Source organism: Artibeus jamaicensis, unplaced genomic scaffold (genome assembly GCF_021234435.1).
Source record: "Artibeus jamaicensis isolate MK-2021 breed Jamaican fruit bat unplaced genomic scaffold, CSHL_Jam_final contig_797, whole genome shotgun sequence".
NCBI lineage: Eukaryota > Metazoa > Chordata > Mammalia > Chiroptera > Phyllostomidae > Artibeus > Artibeus jamaicensis.
In genome coordinates, this window is record NW_026521977.1 from 4,340,985 (window position 1) to 4,365,689 (window position 24,705).

A 24,705-nucleotide genomic window follows, 5' to 3' on the forward strand; every position below is an offset into this window, starting at 1 on the left:
ATAATATTCAATGTAAACTAATCAGAAAAACTTTTTTTAAAGATATACCATGTCTCTTGGTTCTTTTGCTCATCAGTCTGATCATCCATTCAGCAATATCTGTTGGGTGCATGCTATATAGCAGGCATAGTTAAGGCATTAGGAAATAGCAGGGAGGAAGACATTCAAGGGCTCAGCTCTCACGGAGCTCATGGCACAGGGTAGACTTACCTGGCTGTCTCTGGCTCTGTCATCTCCTGCTAAGCCTGGTTGGATAACATGAATGACTCCATTGCTTGCTCAAGGGATGGCACCTAGGGCTTTGCATGATCGTGGTCAAAAGTAGGCAGGGTGTGGGAGTCTCACTTGTCACTTCCACCGCAGCCTTCTTGAATTAGGAAGGCTGGATTGATTCCAGATTACCCTCTTAATGAAAGGGCTAATGCTGAAGCCTGGACATTGTGAGTGAGAAGACCCTGCCGAGCCAGACTTTATCCTCCTCTGTCCCATCCCTAGCAGGAGTAGTGAGACGGGCCCAGATTGTCCTTCCACTTGCGTCAAAGACTACTTTGTGGCCAGTTCTCTAACACAGCCAGAGACCTGGGAACCTGCCAGTCTGGTGCCTATGATGTGCTGAGGCCTCTAGACCCTGCTCTTTGTAGCTGGGATCTTCCCTTTCCATATCAGGGACTGCTTCTTAAGCGAGCAATTCTTCTAACCTCAAAACTCCTCTTCTTTAAGGCAAGAATTACCACTGGAGAAGCAGCGGCGAGTTAGAAAGTAGCACTGCACCATGAAGCAAGAAAAAAGCATGTTCCAATTTCAGGATTGCCACCTTCCAGCTGAGTAATTGGGTGAGTCACTTGACTTCTTTGAACCCATTTTGTTTTGTTTTGTTTCTGTAAATGTGGAAATATACTATAATCCCTAAGGTTGTTGTGAAGACTAAATAAGAGAACATGTAAGAAAGGCTCAGGCCTATTGCAAACAATTATTAAACATGGGTTAGATTTCAAATATTAATTGGACATGAAGTCATCTCAAATCAAAGTAGTAACTTTTTTGCTTGGCCCTGAGGGAATTAAAAGAAGTATAAAGCAACATCTCTGTACTTTTATAGACTTTTCTAATGACAATATTGAGGGTTCCAAATAATTAGCATGTGGCTAAGTGTGTACGTGTAAGAATGGTTTTATCTACATATGCAGAAAGAATTACAGAACTAAGCAGAAAAAGCCACTGAGGGAGCAAGTGGGCAAATTTAAGTCCCTGTGCTGCATCTGGCAGGACACGTACTAGCGGGACATAGGCAGGATTCAGAGTAAAAGCTTGTGAATAGTGCGTTGGGAGAGCAGAGGCACCTGGTCTGGGGGCGGTTCTCTCCCACCATCATTATGGAGGGCTGTGTGCACAGCACTGATGGAAAGCTGACATCCACTGACCTTTGGCAATGGGCACTCAACCAAGTGAGTTTTCACTGGACAAGTTTGTTGTGCAAACAGAAACAAACAAAAGGATGGACAGAGTTATGGAAGATGGAAACTATGAAGTTGGAAGGACAAAGAGCTTGCTGATTGTTACAGCTTCAGCCCAGATGCAATGAACGACAGGCCTTGTGGCCCAGCACAGCATGCAGGAGGAGATCCAGGGAGAATCACACGGCTAAGGAAAGAAGGGAATCTAGAACAGAAATAGGGAAGAGACTGCTCAAGTGACGATGGCTTGTCCTGTGGGGAGGGACAGGTAGTGATCCCCAGATCCATGGGGCGGTTTTAATCATATACTAGTTTTTTCCTACCATCACAATGTTTATGCTCAAGTTAACAGTTTTGTAACACGTGTATGGTTTATCATACATTGTGGACTTGGTTATTTTAAACAGATCTTTTGGATGACATAACCCCCACAGTGTTGCTAAAGAGAGAAAGAGAATGGGCAGGTCCCTTCTCTATGGATGTCACAGGGGGGCCACCATGAGGTGATTATTTGACCCTAGGAGGGTGGGTCTGACTGAAGGTTGAGCATGGGTGCCTCTCCCTCAAGTGGAGAACAGAGTAACTGCTGGAGGAATCCACCATCCTAGCACAGTCCTTGAATTTCTTCCTGTAGTTTTGTGTAACTATGAAAGTTGCAGTCAGCCCCGTTAGTGGGGGCCTTTGGAATGTGACCATCCAACCCTGACACAACTGACTGTTTTTTTTAAACATTGCTGAGATTTTTGACATGTGATTTCACAGTTCCTTTATTTCTGTGTGTCATAGGCAGAATACTAACTTCTCACTATAATTTGGATGAGCTGAGAAAATATACTTTTTGCCTTTGATATCTCACATAGCCTTCCTCCCAGCTGGTTAACACAGAGAAAATGTATTCGCTTTAAAGCTTAATTCAGTGAAATCCAATATTTATTTAGATTAACCTCTCTTGGATAAACCTGCTCAGTCTCTCAGATAAAATTTTTTCTTCATCTTTTTTATTTCCAAAGATGTGTCTAGACATGTGTTTGAGGATTGGTGGTGGTTTGTGCAACCTCGCGGCCATGGGGAAGATTCAGTCCCTGTGCTTATGCCCCGCTCCCTTCATCTAACCCCTGGAAGTAAGCTCAGGATCTGGCCTCACTCAGCTTGCTCAGGGACTGGGAGCACCCTCTGGCTGACTCATCCTGACCTTAGCTCTCTCAAGTATCAGAAACTTCTCTGATGAGACTCCCATTTGCCCTGAAGGAGTATTTCACTTAGTAGCTCTAGAAATTGAGATTCCCTCACCCTCACCACAGTGATCCTTCTGGCAGATGCCTTTGCTGGTTTCTCAGGTATTTATGAAGCCTGTCTATACCACCCTGGAACCAAAGGTGACTTAGCAGAGTTGAGTTTTAGGGCCTGTCTCTGCCTTACTGTTGAGCCACCAGGGCGAGGAGGTGCTTCCCCAGCTCAGCGTATGCCCCTTGGGAATTAGCCGTCTCCTCCCAGTCTTTGGTGGGTTGCAGAACAGAGTGTCCATACTTCTTGGCTCTCCTAGACTTATCCAACACATCTCTCTCCTTGGCCTGCCAAGGGGGAGCCAACAAGACCAACAGCTTTGCTCTCCTGACTGCTGTTCCTTCTGCCTCCTGCTGTTCCCTACTCCAGGAAGTGGAAGGCTTATTTTTTACTTCTGCTTCATTTCGTTTCACATAGAGTGCAACGAGCTCCCATAGGGCAAGGGTATCATCTCTATCCCATGGAAGCACCCTCTGAACCCGCTCCTTCAGCTGGCCCTCTGAGAGGGAGACAAAAGAATTTGGAAACCCATCTTTCGAGACAGTGGTAGCCTTGGGTGTAAAGCTATTATTCTGCTGCCTAAATTGTGAGTGCCAGAGCTAATTACTACCTTGGTGATTCTTTTAACATTCTTTCTGCCATAAAATCAAATCTTTCTAAGGCATTCTGTGATAAAGTTCATGTACTTGGGAAGGTAAGAATAAAACAATTTTAAAGAGTTCAAAATATTAATTCTTCCTCTTAGACCTGCTTCTTTGAAAGGTCCTTCTGCTCCGGCACACTGCAGTGTGGTGTGATGAGAGTACCTCCTGCTAGGAAACAGTCAGCCGGATAAGTCTTGGTCCCAGTCAAGGATGGGAGGACAATGGCTGTGGCTCATGACAGAAGGAGAAAAGAAAGGACCTCATCCAAAGGGAGAGGGTGGAAGGACACTTTAGGAAGCATAGCACACAAATAGCTAAAATGGGATTTCCTCAAATAAAAATTACTCCTCTCTTTTCAAAAAATAGCCAGCTGACCAGTCACCCTTCATCTAATAGGTATAGTTTAGTAACATCTTAACTAGAACTTTCTTGTCTACCTCTCCAAATGTCAACCTTCTCTAAATCATTATTTTCCTGCATTTGGGTTGTTTCTGCTATTCCACCTTCCAGAATATCACTTGGATGAATGAGACATCCTTTCCCCTCTAGGAGGAATATTTAAGGCATGGCATACTGCCTCTTGTTATTCATTAAGTTTTCTGGCATGGTCCCTGTGAGAAGCCTGAGATTCTGCAGAGTCCTGATTTCAGTTAAGTTCATAATTCAAGAGAGTAATATAGTCCTTGCCTGCTTTCTGTGTTGGGCTGCAAATACTTGCAACTGGCCCCTGGAAGAAGGTTTTGTCTGCCAGGAATATACATTGTTCTCTCTTTTAAGGGGATATCTTGAGCATTAACTACAAGCACAATTTGCTGGGACTTACTTTCTTCCCCTTCCCCATTTCCTCAGCAAGTTGTCTTATTTGTGTCAGGGGAATACCATATCTCCTGGTAATAAGGACACCTATGATTTAAAAATCATAAGGAGGAATAAAACCTAATAGCCCAGTAAAAGATTTCTGAAGTCACTGATTTAATACGTATTTATTATGCACCTACTATGTGCTAGGCACCATGCTCAGCACTGGAAATACAATACTGTGCAACACACACCATCTTGGCTTTCATGGAGCTTATGCCCTAGTGGAGGAGACAGCCACTTTTTAGAGATTTACCCAAACAAATATATAATTAAAAGTGTTGGCAAATGCTGGGAAAGAAAATACATGGTGCTGTGAGTAGGAAGAACTGACCTAACTCGAGGGAAGGTTGTCTAAGGAGAATGAGTTTTCAACCAAGATTGAGATGATGAAGGACAGATAGGAAATGGGGGATTGTGGACAGCATACACAAAAGACCCCAAGTGAGATGAGTGTGGCTTGTTTCAGGGGCTGAATGAACACCAGTGCTACAGGTTGAATTGTGTCCTCTCAAACAAAGGTATGTTGGAAAAAAAAGAAAGACATGTTGAAGTTCTGATCCTTCTACCTCAGAATAAGACCTTATTTAGGAATAGGTTGTTGTGGATGCAATTAGTTAAGATGAGGTCACACTGGAGTAGAGTGAACCCCTGATCCAATATATGACTGGCATCCTTGTAAGAAGGCCACGTGAAGACAGAGGCACAGCCAGAGTGCCATGTGATGATATATGTGAAATAGGGAATTATTACTGGTGTTACTTTATCACATGAGATGTAGTGATTTAAAGAGAAGAATATAGCCTGGGGAAATTAAGTTTCAGAGAGAACTAGTAATTCATCCCAGGTCACAGAAAAAGTAAACAGCGATGCTGGGATTTCAACCCGAGGCCATCTTCCCACCAAACCTAAGACCCACGCATGGTCCACGATGCCACCTGCAGCTCAGGAAGCCGTCTGAACCACTAGCCCTACAGCCAGGAACCCTGACGGCAATTTCGGGGCCCCAGGAAGACTTTAATCTCATACGTACCAAACCCAGCTGCCACCTTGGACTGAAACTAAGATTACATCTACATTAGCGTCTTTCAAGCTGCTGCCCTAAATCTCTGAAGATAAACATCACAGATAAATTTATGACTCTCCATTTATCACTGAGTCTTTTGAAATCTCCAATTTAGGGACGAACACGCTGGGTTGCGTGCCCCTTTCAGGCCCCACCCTACCCTTCTCCCAGCCCGCAGGCTGAAGGGAAGATGGTGCATCAGTTTGTCAGCAGTTAGGATGACAGAGAGGCACTCTTGCTAGAGTTATTTCAGGATAGCTTTGGTCTCATTAGACTGTGAATTTCTGGAAGTCAGTGGCCAACTGTAATACATTTTTTAAAAAAATCCTCAAGCTTCCAGAAGAATCAAAAAATGTTTTTGTTTTGTTTTGTTAAATCAAATTTCATCATATTAGTAATGTGATCTGGGCCAATGGAGAATGACATGATCATATTGACGGCTTACGGTAAATTTCTCAAAACATCTTCTTCCACGAATCTCATTGGAGAGAAGGAAGAAAACAAATGGACAGGGACTCTACTTTTGACCAAGATGGAACGATAAGGGCTGGATTATACCCTGAAACAACAACAACAAAAACAAAATATGTAAAAGTTTTGGAGACACTGAGAGCAGACAATAAAATACAGCGATGCTTGAGATATGACAAACAAACTTGGTGGGCCCAACAACTGCCCAGACTTATTGCCTTGGGATAATTTCCTGTTCATCACTCAGGAGGGGGACTCCCAGCAAGGCCCAGCAAGACTTCCTGAGTTGAAGAGTCGGGTGAGAGAGCCAAGGGACAAGACAGCTCGAATAATCAGTACAGGAGAGAGGACCAAAGAGGATAGAGATGCACAGCAAGAAAACCTCTCAGATCATCAGAGAGCTCCCCCACCTCAAGTTTTTAGCAGGACATGGTCAGCACATAAGTGTGAGGAAACTGGCAAAGGTTGGAGAAAGAACCATCCCAAAATATCCAAGGAAAAGTCTCCAGTGTACCTTTAAGGCCAGGAATAGGCCTGTTGCCATCAGCCATGAAGGAAACATGCATAACTCAAGGGGTATTGAGTAGAATACTCTAGAAGGTCTTGCCTCAGTAACAGAGATAATTATCCCCGGACTAAGTATTGCCCTGAACCCACCTTATGAATCATAAAAGCAATACCTGAAAGGGTCAGGCTGCTTTCAATTAAACTAACTGTAGCTTAGAACAGAGCTCAGGAATATTTATGGGAATATAAAAATATCCTGCACCCAACATAATAAAACTCAGTGTCTGGCATGCAATAAAAAATACTTTTAGGAATGTAAAGAAGCAGGAAAACTTGACCCAAATGAGATGAAATTTGACTGATTGCCAAATCAGTCAAAACCAATCTAGACTAATCTTTATTTGTAGCTCTTCAATTATACTCTCCAAACATTAGGGGACTGCATTCAGAATAGAAGAGCCCAGGAAGCCTTCAGGGCCACAGCACAGCTGTTAAAGCAATGCCACCTACTCATACCATAGGTAAACAATAGACTACTAGACTCTGACATTGAGCAACTTGGCAGCGTCTGTTGTCCAGCAAAAGACGCCTGCCCTCCTACCCCCACCATCCTTGGCCCGCTGGAGAAGTAACACCGCCTGCTTCCCTGAGCACTGAGACCTCCCTGACTCTGTAGCATTCTCACCTGGATTCCATCCTGAGTTCTTGCTGATCTAAGAATGCCCTCCCCCACCCTCTTGGGTACCATCGTCATAAATCAAGAGAGCGCCCTACAGCAGCCCTTGTTCTCTGTGAGATGCCAACCTCCAGCCTCCATTTCTCCATCAACTGATGTCCAGAGAACAAGCATGAGCTCTGTGTGCTCTTGACACCCCTCCTCCCTACCCTTATGAACAGTTAAGTTAATTTTACCTGTCAACTTAACTGGATCACAGTGATGCCCAGATAGTGGTTAAACATTGCTTCTGGGTGTGTCTGTGAGGGTGTTTCTGGAAGAGATTAACATTTGAATCTGCAGCTTGAGTAAAGCAGATGGCCCTCCCTAATGTGAGTGGGTATTATCTAGTTGCTGAAGGTCTGAACAGAGCAAAACAGTCCAGGGAGATTGCCTTTACTCCCTGACTATCTGAGCTGAAACATAGATCTGCCAGCAATGCTCCTTGTTCTCACCCTCAGACTTGGGTTGGAACCTACACCCCTGGCTCTCTGGCTCAGGCCCTCAGTCTACACCACTGACCTTTCTGGATCTCCAGCTTGCAGACAGAGATCACAGGACCTCTCAGCCCCCATAATTGCCCAAGCCAATACCTTATAATAAATCTCTGTGCCTGCCACCCTGGAATGCTGACCTCTTGAGCTGCTTATGCTTCTCATGCTGCCTCCATGTTCTCCCTGCCCTTCCTGCGATTCTTGTCAGTTCCTATGGCAGAGCAGGTCCTGAACTACTGAAATCATCTTACAGACCAAGAGGATGCTCTTTTTCCTACTCTGTTTGCTGAGAAGTGACCTTTTTGTATTATTCTAGTTCCATGAGGTCCCTGAAAACAAACCCTTCTGAAAAAAATGGGTCATTCTGGAGGGATTTCCTGTTTCTATAATTCATTCATTCATTCATACATTCATCTATTCCACAAATATTTACTGAACATCTTCTTTATGCTAATCCACTGCAAAATACTTGCAGTGGGACTAGCTATAAGGGAGGGAAAAGTGGTGGGACTGAGATGTTAAGGAATGAAGCAAGGCTGTCACATGACCCAACGGCGTGCACCCAACAGCCAGTCAAGGCCAGGAGTGGATTTCTAGGCCACTCTTCTCACCCACTCCTTCCCACTTCCCACTTGGGAGCACCTGTGGGGATAATGGAGCTCTTCAAGAGGTTTGACGGGACACAGGGCCTTTGAACACACTGCTGCCTCTGCCTGGAATGTTCCTGCTCCCCAGTGCTTCACCCAGCCGACCCCCCACACTTCTTTTTGCTCACCTCAACTGCTATCCTGCCAGCTTAGAAACGCCATCCTTTCCCTAGTTCCTTCATGGCAGGAAGGTTTCCATGCCTATCTATATTCAGTTATTGTAACATATAAAATCATAGTGATGATACATTAATATTTTCCCTGATTTGGAATTAGTGCTAGATACTTAATAACAAAGTCTTATTTCAATAATAGACACGTGTTTTTAAAAGGCTGAGCTCATTTAATAAATAGACCTTACTTGACTCCAAAAGCATGAACAAGAAAAGATAAATTGTATCAAAATTTTACACTTTTGTACTGAAAACAACATGGTCAAGAAAGTGAAAAGACAGTTCACAGAATGGGAGAAAATATATGTAGATCAATACAGGGTGGGGCAGACGTAGGTTTACTGTTGTGAGTATGAGAAATAGAGTTTATTCTTATATTCTTATTTATTAATTATTATATTATTTTCCATGTGAACAACTGTAAACCTACTTTTGCCCCACCCTGCATTTGATGAGACTTGTATCCAAAATATATAAAGAACTCTCATTACTCATAATAAAAATACAAATGATGCAATGTAAAAATGGGTGAATACACAAACAGATTTGAATAAAGATTTCTCCCAATAAGATATGAAAAGGACCGACAAGCACATGAGAAGATGTGTGATATCATTAGTCATCAGGGAAGTGCAAATGAAAACCACAGTGAGACATCACTTCACATCTATTATATTAGACTGTAATAGAAAAGACCGACAATAACAAGGGTTGATGAGGATGTGAAGAAACTGGGACACTTGTATGTTGTTTGTGGGAATGTATTGGAATAAACTGATGCAGCTCCTTTGCAAAACAGTCTGGCAGTTTCTCAAAATATTAAACAGATCACATGACCCAGCGATTCCACTCCTAGGTATAAATTTACGAGAAATGAAAACACATGCCTACATAGAAATTTCTACATGAAATGTTCACAGCAGTATTTTTATAATAACCAAAAAGCATAAATAACCTAATATCTAACCAGCTGATGATTGGATAAATAAAATGTACTGTATCTATGTAATAGAATAGTATTAAGCAATAAAAAGAAGCAAAATTCTAGATGGAAGAATTTTGAAAGCATTATGCTAAGTAGCAGAAGTCAGACTCAAGAGACCACACATATTATGATTCCATTTATAGGAAATGTTCACAATGGGCAAATCTACAGAGACAAAAGATTCTGTGTCGCTTACAGTGAGGAGAGGGGGGTTGATGAGAGGGATGGGGAATTACTGCCATAGAGTGTAGAATTTTTTTTACAGGGAATAAAAATGTTCTAAAATTATATTTGGTGATGGTTATATAACCCTGCAAATGTACCGTAAAACACTGAACTGTGTACTTGAAATATTCACATATTGTATAATATGTGAATTTGTATCTTAAAAAAAAAAGGTGGGCTAATGATCCAGAGTAGATCAATTAGTATTGTCAGAACCTGCTGAGCAAAGTCATTGTTTCACTCAGATTCTGGCAGAATAAGCAGGTTGGACAGAGAAAACTTCTCAAATGGAAAAATGTAGCAATAATAATAATAGGATAATAGTCACATTACTAACAGTAAAAATTAAGATTGATATGATCTTTATGGTTAACAAAGTGCTTTCACATTTATTTGATTAAATCCTTCCACTCACTTGAATCATACGAGGGAGGTGTCATTACACACACCAGACTCCCAAGGGAACTGAGGTTCAGAGAGTTTAGGAACAAGTGAGATCACCTGGACAGTAAATGCTGGGTGGAGAGGAGAGCCCTGGTCCACCTGCCCCAAATCTCATGCCATTTCACTCAGCTTGAGAGGGCAAGGGCCATGTTCTGTCTTGTTACAGTGGTGTCCCCAGGGCCTGGCAGGGTGAATGAATGTATGAATAAGTAGTAAAATGCCACTCTTGGACTGTGAGACCAGCTATTGCGAAGCATGGCTTCAGCTCCTCCTAGAAAAAGGAGACCAAGAAGTAAAGTCAGAGAAAGTACAGCCTGTTTGTACAATGTTGCTGGGTGCTGGACAGTAGCCCAGTCTCCAGAAGTCACATTGATCTGAGCCCTTCACAGGTACAGGGAATGAGGAGAGAACACCTCAGAGCTGAAGGCTTCCCTTTTCTCTGGGCCTTGTATATGGTCCAGTGCTCTCAGCTAGCCAGTGCCCTACTAGCATCCTCCTCTGAGGCACCTGGATGGTCTCAGCCCCAGTCTCCAGGCTCCTACCCTCTTAAATTACTGGTAAGTATTTGCAGCCCAGAGAGAAGCTGCACACTCCAGAGCTAAAGCCTGCCCACAGTTAGCTTGTGCTGAACCAGACACTACCCTGAAACTAGCATGGGCTCCCACAGAGGAGGAAAATCTAATGCACGCAGAGGGTGTCTTTACTGATGGAACCTGTATAGTACAGAGAAGGCGAGCATTCTATCTCCACAGAGAGCTGTGTCTTCTGTGTAATATGTTGAATTGATAGATAATTGAGTTTGGCTACTTGTTTGGCTGATTGTGGAGAAGTAGCAAAGATGCTATATTTCGAGGTTTTCCTTTCTCCAAGGACCAGATGTTTTTTTTGGAAAGAACCTTGAATTTGGATACAAAACCTTTTTCTGCCAATCACCTCAATGCCCTTCCACTGGAGCTGAAGTTCCTCATCAATCCCATGAAAATCTCACAGGGCCATACAGAGAGAAGTGCTTACCCAAAGCCCATAGCCAGTAATTGGCAGAGCTTGAATTTGAACCTAGGGTTTTTGATTCCACCTCTACATGTGATTGGATAAGATCATGGGCGGGGAAGAGCTGTCTAAACTGAACATAGAGGTGTTCACTGTGATAACTACAGACTCCTCCTCCCAGAGCCAGTAGCTAGGAAGGACGGATGGGAGCAGATGAAGTTTGTTTCCCATTGGTCAGAGCAGAGAGGTTCATGACTGGGAATTTTTCCTGCTTTGCAGCCTGGCTGTGGAAAAGGCTGGGCTAGAACCCTGGATGCACTGGAGATAAGCATCGGGCCTGACTCCTTTAAAAGCCCTTCCATTTCACAACCAGTGCTGTGTGTGGGCCACACCAAGAAAGGATGGAACCAGACAGTAACCCTATTCCCCTGACACAGCTAGTCCGTGTTATTTAGGTTTAAAACATACTTCACTCCTTTGGTGAGTCCATTCAGAAAGCCATGTGGAACTGAATGACTTCTTTACCTGCTTTGGCTTGTTATCCAAAGAGAAGACTGCAGCTGCTCACCCAGGGAGAGCAGGTCTTATGAGATTTTCGAGGTTAGAAGTAAAGGCCCAGACTTGGAGTCAGATAGCTCCCCCCATTTAATTCTGGCCTCCCTGATTACTTCTGTGCAACCTTCAGTCATGCCAGTTGAGCTCTCCATACTTCATTCTGCATGTTCTGTAAATTGAGAACAACGATACCGCCTGCCAGGGCCATGAGGCTTCTACCAGGGGGTATAGTGACATGCCCGATGCTGAGCAGGGCTTAGGAACTGGAAAGTCCTCTCTTCTCCCTGATTCCGACTCCTTGCTTGCTGGAAGAGCAGATCACTCAAAGAAGGAAGCAGACTCCACAGGCCTGGAACCTACAGCAATTTGTTCTGATGCTCACCAAGTTCTCTGGTGTGTGGAGAGGGGGTTTAACTGTGTCTCGGAGGAGTCGTAGAGGGAGAATGACTGGGAAGTGTTGGAGGTATAAAGGCAGGAAGAGAAAAGAGCCCGTTGGGAATTTGATAATAATTATAAAGTAATAGTCATAGTGCCACATTTAACTGAACACTTACTATGTGACAACATTGTGCTTAGAACTTTACATGTATCACTTAACTGATCCCTTCTCTTATTATCATCCCATTTTACAAATGGAGCAACCAGCTGATAAATGTCTTCATAAGGCAGTAACTGGGATGTGAGCCTCCATGTCACCCCATTGCTGTAGGGATGGGTGTGAGGAGTAGACAGGGTAGAATCTCAGGCTGGCCTCACTTGGAGTTCGTTCCCTTGGGGGAAGCTCATGTCCTCCCTGGTTCTCACCTGAGTCCGGTTGAGGCAGGAAGTACAGTATGAGCCTGCTTGGTCAGAGGGCCTGCCTCCCTAGCTCAGAGGCACGGTGCCAAAGGAGATGATGAGTACTGCAGTTTTGCCCTTATCCTTCTGGAGTCTCCCAGGTGGAAAGCAGCACCTTAACAAGTGTAAAACTTGTCATAGGTGACAAACCGTTCTCTCATCTGTTATTCCGGAGTCCTCATGCCAGACAAGACTCTCTACTCCTCCCCACTACTAACACCTAGATGCAGGTCTCCGCCTTCCTTCCACAACAGCTCTGTACCTGCCCTCCTCACTTCCTACCTTGCCCTGCACTAAGCCCTGTCCTCCACCCAGGAGCCGGAGGGATTACTCAAACAAAACTGCTCGTGTCCCTCCTTGCTGCCTTTCAGACCAAGTCAGCCCTTTCACAGGGCACGAGCCCATCCGCAATCTCATCCTCGTCTCCTCGGACCCATGTCTCTCCTTTCTCCAGGACCCAGCTCCTCCGCCTGCTTGTCCGGCCATGGCGCCAAGAATGACCCATGATGCCATGTGCCTGAGTCACCTCAGGGGAAACTGGGACCTGGAGGCACTTTTCATCCCTCCCTCACGTCAGCTCCTTGTCCACACAGGCTCAGCTGTCTCGCCTGGTGATGTCACCGGCCTGGGTGCAGGTGCCTCGGCTCATGCCCGGCTCTGAGGCAGGGGGTGGGATGGAAAGTGATGAATGCCCACTTGGTCTCACTTCAGAGAGAATTATGGCACGAAGGAAGATGAAGCAAGATTTTTGCGTGAGGCATGGTGGGGACTGTCCTCGGGTCCCTTGCTTTCTAGCTGCCACAAGGCCCCCAAAACCTCCTGAGTAAAAAAGTGAACATGCAACTTTCAAGGAAAATGTCACTGAGAGCTGACATAGCTTTTGTTAAATGAAGGACTCAGATGGCACTTTCTTCATGCACTGTTGTAAGCACCCTACATGAATTTGTCTAATTTATCTGATGAATTATCCTCATGGCAACCAATTTTATAGGCAAGAAGACTGCAGCACAGAGACATTAAGAAAGTTTCCCAAAGTAACACAGCTAGCGAGTAGTAAAGCTGAGATTTGGCTGCCGAGCCTGTGCGCTAAACCTCTGCTGTTTCGCCAGCTTGCTGTAGCGAGGCCTGCGCCCTGCGGTCAGAAGCATCATCCACCTGCCACCCCTCAGTCCCTGGTGCTTGAGAAGTGTCTGCACAACCTCTAGCCCCAGATGTGCCTTCTTGGCCTCACCTCCTTGCGCTGTCATTTAATATCTCACAGTGAGACCTCATCCTATTTCTCAGGTGGATTTTACTATTTCCATTCTGCGGAGAGCAAACTGAAACTCAGAAGATTACTGTAAGACTAACACATCCACAGCACTGCCAGGATCAGAAATGGAGTCTGTCTAGACACAATGTCATACCGGTCCCTCTAGAGGTCAGGTCCTGCATGAGGCAGGGGAGGCGTTCTGTTCATGCCACACTGGGTGTGTCGGATCTGGGGCGCCACCAAGGCAGGCAGGCAGCAAAGCCAGGTTTGCAGCTCCAGAGCGCATGGGGCCGGACATGCCATTTTGGAAGTCATCTGTTACAGGCGATGGTTGAGTCTATAGAAGAAGAGAGGGGAAGTTAGAGAGAGTTGGGGATTGAAAAGAGCAAAGGCCGCATCTTGGAAAAGGTCTGGTCATAGGGGGTGGGATAAGGAAGGGCAAGCAGAGAGAGAAAAGTGACAGTAAGAGTCAAACAATCAAAGCCATAACTTCTATTTGTCCAGTGAGACTTTGTGTTCCTTGTCTCTTACCCTACATACACAGACATGCACACACCCCTACACATGCATCCAACAGAAATTCCAGAAGCCAGTGCTGGCAAACTATTATTACTGCCAGTTTGCAGATGTGAAAACTCCAAGAAGGTGAGAGACGTGCCTCATATGTAACAGCTGACAAACACCAGATCTACTGTGGGAATCTATGTACCCCACACACACAGCCCCAGCGTCGTGGGTGGTGTGGAAGGAGAGAACAGAGGGGGGTATTGTGTCAAATCCAGCACCGATTTAAGGAGGAAACACAACCGGCACAGAAGCCTTTCAGGAGCAGGGTCAGTGGGAGTGGAGATCCAAACCGAGGTGGGGACGGCGGAGGAGTGGCCGAGGTAGTGAGGAGGTGGGAGAGGCAGAACCGCCCCTTATTCGAGAAGCTGGTACGAAGGAAAGGAGAACCCGGAGGCCTCCGTCTCCTCCCCCTGTTTTCCATGGATACTTTTCCGTTGCCAGGGTTCGTCCTCTGTTCTTTCTGCCTCTTTTCCTTTCTACTCTTTTTCCTCTTCCCCAAACACAACTATTTACTCTGGACATCTAGGACATGTTTAGTGTTAAGTTTACTTATTGAACAAAGTTTTATGCAACTTGGATTTTTTTTTTAAGCAACCCAGTACCAGCCACCTTTTATTAGGCGTTGATTCCAACATGAAAAGATTCAAAGGTGCTGTGCAAAGATAAGGGTCATGTTTGGGGTCCTTATAAGAACAGCAGTAGTTAAAAAGCTCGTAAGCTGCCAGCACCATCGAAACTCCAGCAACATTCCCTTTCTTCACACTGACACACTTGTAATACCAATAGCAACCTCCTTGAAATGCCCCAGCAATGCCTCCAGGGGGGAAATCCCGCATCAGTATCCAGCCTGGCAGCTCCCCTAGTTTGACATCCACGGGTCTCTTCCCCTTCAGTGGTACGACCGACGCCATCTTAGAGTCTGGGCATAACTTGTGTTTAATGTAAAAACAAACAAACAAACAAAAAAAAACTGGAGAGCTGAAATGTTTTTTTCTAAAAAAGAAAAATTCTTTCCCAAAGGGAAGTACTTTTAAAATAGCCTCCTTGATGAGTTTTATTAGTGAATCGGTGCCTCTCAAGAGGGAAAGGCAGGCTCCTCATCTTTGTGTGAAGGTGCCAGAGAAAGAGGAGAATTCTCTGGATGAGTCAGGAGAAGGGTGGCTGCCTTTTCCACTTTCCCCCCAAGCAAGACAGGCACTCGTGAGATCACCCAGCATGCCCAGCAAGGTGCTTAAAAATAATTGCCTTCAATGAAGACATACAAATAAATCATTCTCCCTGGCAGAGAAAATTTGTGTGTCGGCAGAACAGGCAGGCAAGACATCCCTCCAGCTCCTGAGCTCCGAGGACGACTGGGTTTGACCCACCCATGCAGATGGGCTGAGGAGCCCTGCTGCTTCGGAGCCCCCGCTCCCGACAGCCCCCGGGCCCCCAGCTCATTCTGGGAGCAGAAAAGGGATCAGTGTACAACTCCCCTCCCCTGCAAGGACACACACAGCAGGGGGGTATCAGACACCATCTGCTCCACAAGGAGTGGTCCAGGTGGAATTGTCACAGTTCTCAGGGGTCCCTCAACCTTTCCTGTATCCCATGCTCTTGAGGGTTGTGATGCTAAGCAGTCAGTGACCGTGGCTCTCCATGGCTGTGATTTTGCTGTGGTGATGAGCCCCTTCAGGTCACCAATACCCCACTCACTGTGCACCTCTGAACCCACGTGGGGTTTCTGCATGAACTCATGCTGAGTGAAAAACAGCCCCTCGGGGTTCCCATAGGCTTGGAGGGGTGAACAAGCACCACCTTCTCCCTCCCCCATCACTGCCGTCGCGTGCATTTCTACTGGCCTCTATCTCAAGTCCTTAAGTCGCATCTGCCAATATTAAATAATGAGGTAGCTCCTTTCCTGACACAGCTGACGCAGAGATAAGAGATTTCCCATCATCTGATAGGGGGAGAAAATGCCTTGGTTTGATTAGATTTCTTTCCTAAGACTAGATTCTTTCATCAGTGAATAATTTTGCTGACTTCTTTCTAAAAGACCCAGACAAAGGAATGGCAGGCCGGCTGCTCCTCAGGGCCACTTGCTGGGCAGAAAAGGGAGACAGACTCCACACCCAGGTCAGCACAAAGCTGGGCACTATGAAGGGAGGAGAATGGGCTGAGTTGTAAGAGAGCCTTGGGTCATTCTATAAAGATCGGAGGCAGTGGAGAAAGAGGGAAAGGGGTGAAAAGGAAGGAGGAGGAAGAGGAGCAGAGAGAGGAATACATTTCTTCTCCCTTTTCGGTCTATCTGCTTCTAGGTTTATTCTCTTAAAGATGTCCTGTCTATACGTAGCCTTGTAATGAGGGGCTCAATACCTATTTGGCATCTGCTGGTCCCTCCAGTCTTCCCACAATATTTTAATTTCTGGCTCAGAACCTTTTTGGTCAGGATTCCCCTAGAAGCACACCCTGAGACAGCATGCGGACTGCTAGGGGAACAGAAAAATGGAACAGGGAAGGGAATACATCAAATGAAATTGTGACAACCTCATCCTTCTGAGCAAGCCTGGGAACTGGTGTAGAACAGCACTGAGTTATCCTGCTGAAGAAGCAGGGAAATGGTTTCTAGCTACTATTTCCCATTAGTCACTGACTGAGAGCTATTTCTAGGGGACAGCGAGGGTGTTAATTCCTAGCACCCGACCCTCTCCAGGTCGGCTCAAGGGCCAGGTGCAGCAGCTGAAGCAAGTTGGCACGCATGAGGGTGGAAAAGGTAGAAGCAGTATCTGTGGGACATCAACAGCTTTTGTCAGAGCATATAAGTGGCCTGGAAGTGGGCACAGAGAACCCATCCTGCCCGGGGAAGCAAGATCGCAGAGCATCTTGGAGCCACTGAGGCCATTTTGAGCTTTTAGTCAGGGCTCAGAAACATCTCTGATTTTGAGAGTCTCCAGCATAATGGAGGCACAGGTGAGAAAGAAGGAAGAAGCAGAAAGAGACTAGAAGACGAGAATGGGGAGGACACAGAGAAGTAAAGCAAGAGTATGTGACCCATGAACTCATATAATCAGCCAAACTCTCAGGAGACTTGAAGTAGGACACATAAGGGCTGCCGCTGGTAGACATTTGGGAAAGGGACACGAGAAACAACCGTGGAGGGACAGGCTTCTGAGCAGTCGGGGAAAGGATTCTGGGAAGTGTTGAGCCCAGGACATTCCCTCTTGTTTTTTGACCAAATCCAAGAAGATCTATTACAGCCTATTATAAGGAGAGAGAGCTAAACCTCTGACACTTATGGTAGCACAGTTAGCAATTAAGAATAGAAATTGCTAGAATAAGAACCTCATTTCTAAGTGGTCGCGAAGTCTGGGCAGCAGCACTTGAGCTCAGAGCAGCGCTGATGTGACACAGACCAGCACTGTGCAGCTACAGACACAGTACAACCAGCACACAATCTTGGAGGTCGGTCTGGGCAATCACTGCCACCAGCTTTTCCTTGTTTCAGGGCCCTAGGGAATAGGAATTGGTGGTATAAAATGATATTAAATAGAACACTTCCCATTGATCCAAAATTTTGGTGAGGAAGCCCTAATACCAAAGACATAGGTGCGACGTACCAACAACTCTAGAGAGAGGTGCTAAATATCCACGAGGGACTTCTCAGAGGTTAAAGAAAAATATTTCTAGCAACCATTAACCCATCCAGACTTATATAGAAAACAAGACATCTGAAGGGCATTCTTTAAGAGTTATTGAGGCAGGAAGTTAGCTTAGCAGGGGGTGCTGTGATCTTTCTTTTTTCTTCCATCATGTCAAAACAAGAGAAGGGACACTGACAAAATTGAGACAAAAAAAAAAAAAAGACTGGTATCTTATAGTCCCAATCTGCTGCAAAACTTGTGGATCTATTTGAGAGAGCTTTGGGAGAAAGTGACATTTGTTCCCCTGGAGTTTGGAGGTATGTTTGAATACAGAGACTCAGCCTTGTCCCCTGCTGAATTTGGAAGGCAAGAGCATGGCTGAAGTCACCCACTAAGGCACGGCAAAGAGAGTGAACAGAAAAAGACCAGTGTTAGTGTGAAAAGGAAGCATGATTTTCCTTTGGGATAGGCATACACTGGGGGAGGTAATTAGGCTTGAAACACAGAGCTGGGACTTTCCAGAGAGTCACCTGCCAGTTTAGAGGTGACAGGAAAAGGCTGTAGGGTGTGGTGTTGGGAAAAGTTGCTAAAAGTGTTACAAAATGACCTCATCTCTTTCTGTCCTTCTGTCCTTCCGCTCTGTCTACAACAGCAGTTCTCAGTCTCAGCTGCATGCTGGAATCACTAATGTTTAATTGGTATTTCAAAAATATAGCAGTGAGAGCTTCTGGAATCGCGGTCTGGGCACTAGATTTTTTAAAGAAGCTCCTCCGGTGATTCTTATGTGTAGTTAAGATCTAGAAGATTGAGGAGGATATTAAGAAGAGGCCAACTGTATCCAATTGTAGCAGAGAGTGGAGGCCAAGTTCTATGGCGAGCACAGCTCCAGGCTGACGCTTGGGGGCCTGTGTGAAGTGGAGAAATTCATTCATTCTTTCATCAAACATTTATTGACTTCCTCCTATGTGTTCTGTACTGTGGATACAGCTATGAACAAAACAGCTAGAACTCCATGACCTTGTGGAAGTTCCACTCTAGCGGAGAGGGCTCTCTTGATTGGAAAACACAGGTGAGGCTCAAGGAAACCCCTCCTGGATCTCAGGTAGGTGATGCTGGGGAGCACACAGCAGAGCACTAACAGGCTCCTTGGTTTCATGAAACGCATTCACAGCTATTGTACCCTCACCCAGTTGACCCACATCGGGCTGGTGATCATCTTGTGTCCTGGCTGACATGGCCCCGAAGGCTCCAAGTGGTTGCAGTCTGTGATGTGGCATTCACCCATGGTTTGTTCCCTCCAGCCTCAGTCCACGAAGGTTCGTTGACCCAGTGCAGCACAGAGCAGTAGGTACAACTGTGTGCGTGGGGATGAACCCACAGTTGTGAAATGATGTTGCTGATGGTGACGATGATGATGATGATGAGCATCTCTATTTGTAGTTTAGTTTAGTGTCTCACCTGAGGGGTCTGCAGCAGAACCAGCCCTTGAACTCAAATCTTCCAATCCTATCCAGGTAGGGTCCTCTCCCGCCTCTCATTTATGGCAATAGTTAAGCTGCCCTTCTTGGGACCAGAGGAAGGAGGTTCTAGGTGCCTGCTTTGTGTTCTTCTTTGCCCCACGCTTAATGACTTGACAGGTTACTTCTGCTCATCTTCCCCAGGATGAGGGGGAGCACTGTGCTTTGAGAGGCCCAGATCAGAGGCAACTTTGACCTACAGGCCAAGGCTAATTGCTCTTATCACTACCTCCATCTGTGAAACGTGTCTCTGGTGGGAAGTGTAATTAGAGCATTGTGGAGCCTTGGAGGGCTGATGAAGCTGGGCTAATTGCTGAGAAGATAGCATCAATGTGGAACAGCGTTTTCCCAGCCCAGCCCTGCCCATGGGTCCTGAAAGTGTGGAACAGAGAGGGCGGAGGAGCGGCCTGCCTTTGGTGTGCTGTCACGCCCGCGTTGCCTAGCACAGAAGAGCCTTTGGGTTTGTCTCTGCCCTATTTATGGGAGGCCCTTTGTTCATGTTCCCATTCCCATTTCCTGGGTTCTCCGTCCTCTTCTGTCTCTTTTCCTTCTCTTCCCTGGTGTGTGCTCATGCCTACAGCCACTACACTATGGTTCTGAGCACCAGCTGCTCCTTTGGTGACCAGCAGATAGCTGAACCCCCAAACCACTCTGCCCAGTACCAGGGAGCACAGACTCTGTCCTACCCACCTCAGAGCTCTTCAGCACCCCCCAGCTTGGGTCCTGTGGTTGGGAACAGCATGAGCTGCATGGAGAAGGGAGCAACAAGAAATATGTGAATACAAAATTAAGTGCCAAAAAGTGAGCAAATATCCTTTTATCTGTTGCTTTAAACACTTCTGTAGTTGCATTTTATTGTTGACTTACTAAGTGCCGGGCATTGTACTACATGCACTGTGTGTATTACCTTGTTTAATCCTCGCAACAGGCCTATGCGATAGGTCTTATTTTCCTACTTTATACTTGAGACAGTTGGGGCAAGAAAGTTTTTAACTTTATCAAGCCCATACCACTAGCAAGTGCTACATTCTCCCTAAGTCCCCGAGTCTGAACTGGGTGGCCTCAAGGTTGGAAAAACTGTCCTGATATAGAGACTCGGGAATATAAACCCAAGTGGTTTAGTCAACCCAAGGGTAACAGAAGGAACACAGCAGCAAACAGACAATTTTCAAATTCAGCCTGGGCAGTGAGCAGGGGCAGATCTAACCAAGGGGCAGATAAGCCAAGGGTATTATCCATACAAATGGAGCAGCAGACAGGGCGATGGGAAAGAGACCTCAACCTTGAGGAGGAGGACTCAGGATCTAGGCAGGAATTGGGTCCTCCACCACTGTCTGAGATGCAGAGCAGGGCCCCTGGCCCAGGGAGGAGGTATTGCCCTACCTGGGAATTAAGGAGAGGAAACATATGCAGAGGCCTATTCTTTGTGGTTGGCCAACACAGGAGGAGGAGTGGGTCGCTGTGACGTGATAGGGTATGAAGGATACATGGACGTCCAGAACAATCTCCAGTCCAGTGGTTGCTAGGTCTGTTGGCACAAAAGGGGACCTGGGGCAGAGGGCACAGGAGACACCACTACCCGACTCTGGACCGCAAACCCAAAGCTGAGTTAGCAACTACATCCTAAGCCATGCAAAGTGGAGCAGTGAAGGCCACTGATAAATGTCCTGCTTTATTCTGCATAAACTCACGAACTGGGGTATATGGGGATGCCCAGCTTGAGAAGTTGGGAAGGCAGGATCTGGGACAATAAGCAGGCTATGCTTGCAGAGATCTCCAAAGAAAGATCCTCCGAAGTCCCATCTCATCACTACCTAGATGATGATGCCCCTCTGTTCCTGGCAGAACAGGAAGCAAAATGGGAAACAACCTAAGCCCAGTCCAGACTATCCCGGTTAACACAGGGAAGTCAAAGATTTTTTCTATTATTGCTTTATTGCCTGAGAATTACAGCCTTCTCTATTTTATGGTGGGATCAGCAAAAACAAAAAACAAAAAAACACCAAGATAATAGCTAACAGATATTGAGCAGTTACTATATGCCCAGCATAAAAAAACCCCATGAGTTGGGTACCACTATCATCTGTCCTCCTTACTCATGAGAAAGTTGAGGTTCAGAAAGTTGATAATTAGGTCAAATTTACACATCTGGTGAGTATGAATCCCAGGAATTGAATCCAGGCATAAGTCTGCACTCAAAACCACTGTGTGATGCTATCATTCTACGGAAGCTGCAAGCCCCAGGCCAGGATCTCCTGCATAGCAGGTCACTGGAATTATGTACTGAATGAATGAATCAATGGAAAGATAGGTGGATGTATGCCTAAAAATACATTTTTCAGACCCAGAAGCCCAGGCAGGTTCAGAGGAGGATGGACTTAAAGTTAAAACTGTGTACAAGGCTCTCTAAGTCACATCAGAATTCACTGGAGAATGTACCGAGATGAGACCAAAGGACAAATGTCTATCAACTGCCAATGAAATGAGGGGCTCCAGCCACTCTATGTCCTTTTTGTTTTTTGAGTATGATTCTCCTGAGTGAATATGGGCCCTGTTGTTCTCAGAAATGGCAATGATATCTTCTTGATGTTTCAAGTCTCATTTTCAACATTCTGTGTTGTTAAATATGAGTGCTGAAAATATGAGTGATTCTAAATATGAGTTTTAGGATCCAGTTTCTGGTTCCAGAATGGGCAAATCAGTAGAGCAACTCCCTAGATAAACTTGGGTCTGAGGGGACCTTGCTTTCTCTAGAGGTGAGATTCTGCACACAAACATAGCATTTCAGGACTGGTTGGTACCCAGGACTTAGGAGATAAACAGCAGTGAGATCCAGGTAGTGGCCGAACCTCAGGGAGGCAGCAAATCAGGACCCCGCCCTGAGAAGGGGCTGGTGAGCAGATGCAGGGGTTGGGATTGAGAGGGGTGGAGAATCGGCCAATGTGAGTGCTCTAGGACTTTAGGTGGAGAAAGACAAAGCTCAGTCTTGTGTACTGCTACAACATGGCAGCCCAAAACGGAAAGAAGTGCTTTCAGACAGGCATGCATGCAGTCAAGAGAGAAAAGTGGTACTCAGGCTGGGGTCCGAGTGTCACCAAGTTACAGGATCATGGACAAGGAGGCCAAGGCCAATGGCCCACGTCTTGTCTAAGGAGTACTGGGCCTGCAGGGAGAGATGAGGGGGCCCAGCTGCCCACTGCTGGGCAGTCCTGAAGCTTCTTAGGAAGAGGAGGGAGTCATCCTCTCTTGCGTGCACCTCATTGCTCTTCAACTTAGTTCAGAGCATGTGCCAGGACAATTCATGCTTTGGAAACTTAGTTCCACTGGATGAACATTCTTGCTGTTGCTTGTAATGCCCAGGACAGCATTGTGGTCCTGCCTCTTGTTGGCTGTCTCCTGGCTTCAGGTCCCTGTTCTCTCTGTGGACTGTGTTGGGGGACGCACAATGGAAATGGGAAGGGGGTCCACTCCTCTTTAATTGGAAAGAGTCACTTCCTTTTTGGAGCTGGAGCTGAAGACAGCTTCCCCCTTATGCAGAACATGGTCCCTAATACCTCCTCTGAGGGTTCTCTCTAGACAGTCCCTCCATTTCCAGGCCGGCAGCCCAGCTTCTCTCTCTTTAACAAGCTTCCATCGGGACTGTGTAGGGTATACCTACACTGCCCATTGTCTTGCTCTGGGCTGCCTCTGAAGGCAGGTTGCCTTTCTTGGTTGTCCTCTCTACCTGGCATTATTTCCCCAGCCTGGTCTTACTCTGTTTCCCTCATCTCCCTATTGTCAAGGAGCCAGAATGCTCCAGGTTCAGTGCAGGATGATAAGAACTAGAGAAAATCACAAGATCTCTAAGTGTCCCAGAGCCAGATCTTTTGGAATCCTCTTTCTTTTTCTTGATTCACTTTGTTATGCTGATTGGAGACTCTTGGTTTCCCATCTCCTGACTCCTCACAACTTAGGCAATATCCAGATTGTTTACTTGAAAAAATAACACCTGGTCACACCTTTCGCTTCCACCCTCTCTTCCACCTCCCTTTCCTCTTCCTCCTCCTGGTGTGCTGATCACCCACATGTGTTCCTTCACCATCCAGAGGGCAAGTCATAATGCCCAGGCCAGGCAACTGTGGGAGTGAAATCTACAATAGGGAGGTAAAGAATCTGCAAGCCTAGGATTTTTGTTTTGTTTTGTTTTGTTTTGTTTTACAACTAATCATCCTAGGACTTGATTAGCTGATTTGATAATTTCAATGTGATCAGCACAGTAATTATAGACTATGCTATTCAGGTCAGAACACATGCAGGGAAGCAAGGCGTTGGGGCAAAGTGCTCTACCTGGGACCTGCTCCTGATTCCAAATAATCCAGGGCTGCAGACTCCCTGCCTGGTCTAGAGTCAGGTTGGGGGCAGGTCCCGTCCCCTTTCTGAGAGTCAGTTTGCAGTTATAGAGGCAGCTATTGGCACTGATGGTATCCAAAGGACATAGTAGAAGGCCTAATACCTTCTATGACTCTGGACTCATTGGCTCCATAACTCAGCAAGCCTGAATCTGAGCAAAAATGCTCTGTAGTGAGAGAGTGGGGACCTTGTAAATCCCTCCTATTTTTGGCATGGCCTTTCATAGGGAGGGATGTGGTTAAAGAACATACAGGTTGGGCAATAACACCTGACCAGATCTTACATTGGTGCCCTCAGATGCCTTGACTTACCTCAGCATTGAAGGGTCCTTAAAGGGCTGCTTCCCAGTCAGCCTTGTTCTTTCTTGACCCACTTTTAAATACTCTCTGGCTACCTAGCCCCGCCCCTGCTCTCTTACACACACATGATACTCGTGCACACATATACACAGAGATATACAAGTACTCACACTCACACACATATATAAATATATACAGAGAGACAAATACAATGCAGACACACTCACATATACATACATACACATGCACACAGAGAATACATACTCACATAGACACACTCACACTCATCTAATGCACACATACACACTCACACACGCTCACATACACCCTAGAGGACCTCCTCACATCACCCGCACCACACTCCTCACAGATAGTTTTTCTTCACAGTCTAAAAAAGAGCAATGACTTTGTAAGTTATATAATATGTAACCACTATGCCATACACCTGAACTAATGTAATATTGAAGGTCAAATGTAATTAAAGATAAATAAGTAAATAGACATTTAGCTAAATATCCAAAATAAATAAAGATTGAGAAGAAAACTTCTGACTATTCTTCTCTTCTCATGGTTTCTCCCCACATACTTCCCCCCCCGCCCTTTCTTTCTGCCCACCTAGTTCTGAAGCAGTAGCAGGGAGATACAGTGGTACCATGTGCAGAGCTGGAATGTTCGTGGAACCTGTTTCCTTGAGGAGTCCCTCCCCTACAAC

General features: G+C 45.8%; 1 protein-coding gene across 1 annotated transcript; it reads right to left on the minus strand.

The window, feature by feature from the left end:
* Positions 1–13,919: 13,919 nt before the first annotated feature.
* LOC119050293 (ATP synthase subunit f, mitochondrial-like) lies at positions 13,920–15,079 on the minus strand. Its single transcript, XM_037146518.2, has 2 exons — positions 14,778–15,079; positions 13,920–13,938 (listed from the first exon to the last, which is right to left on the minus strand). The coding sequence occupies exons 1-2, from the start codon at positions 15,077–15,079 to the stop codon at positions 13,920–13,922; spliced, it is 321 nt and encodes a 106-aa protein (XP_037002413.2).
* Between the last annotated feature and the right edge of the window lie 9,626 nt (positions 15,080–24,705).

Excerpts from the sequence above, each read along its gene's own strand:
- LOC119050293 (XM_037146518.2), bottom strand. The coding sequence starts at position 15,079 with ATGGCGTCGGTCGTACCACTGAAGGGGAAGAGACCCGTGGATGTCAAA.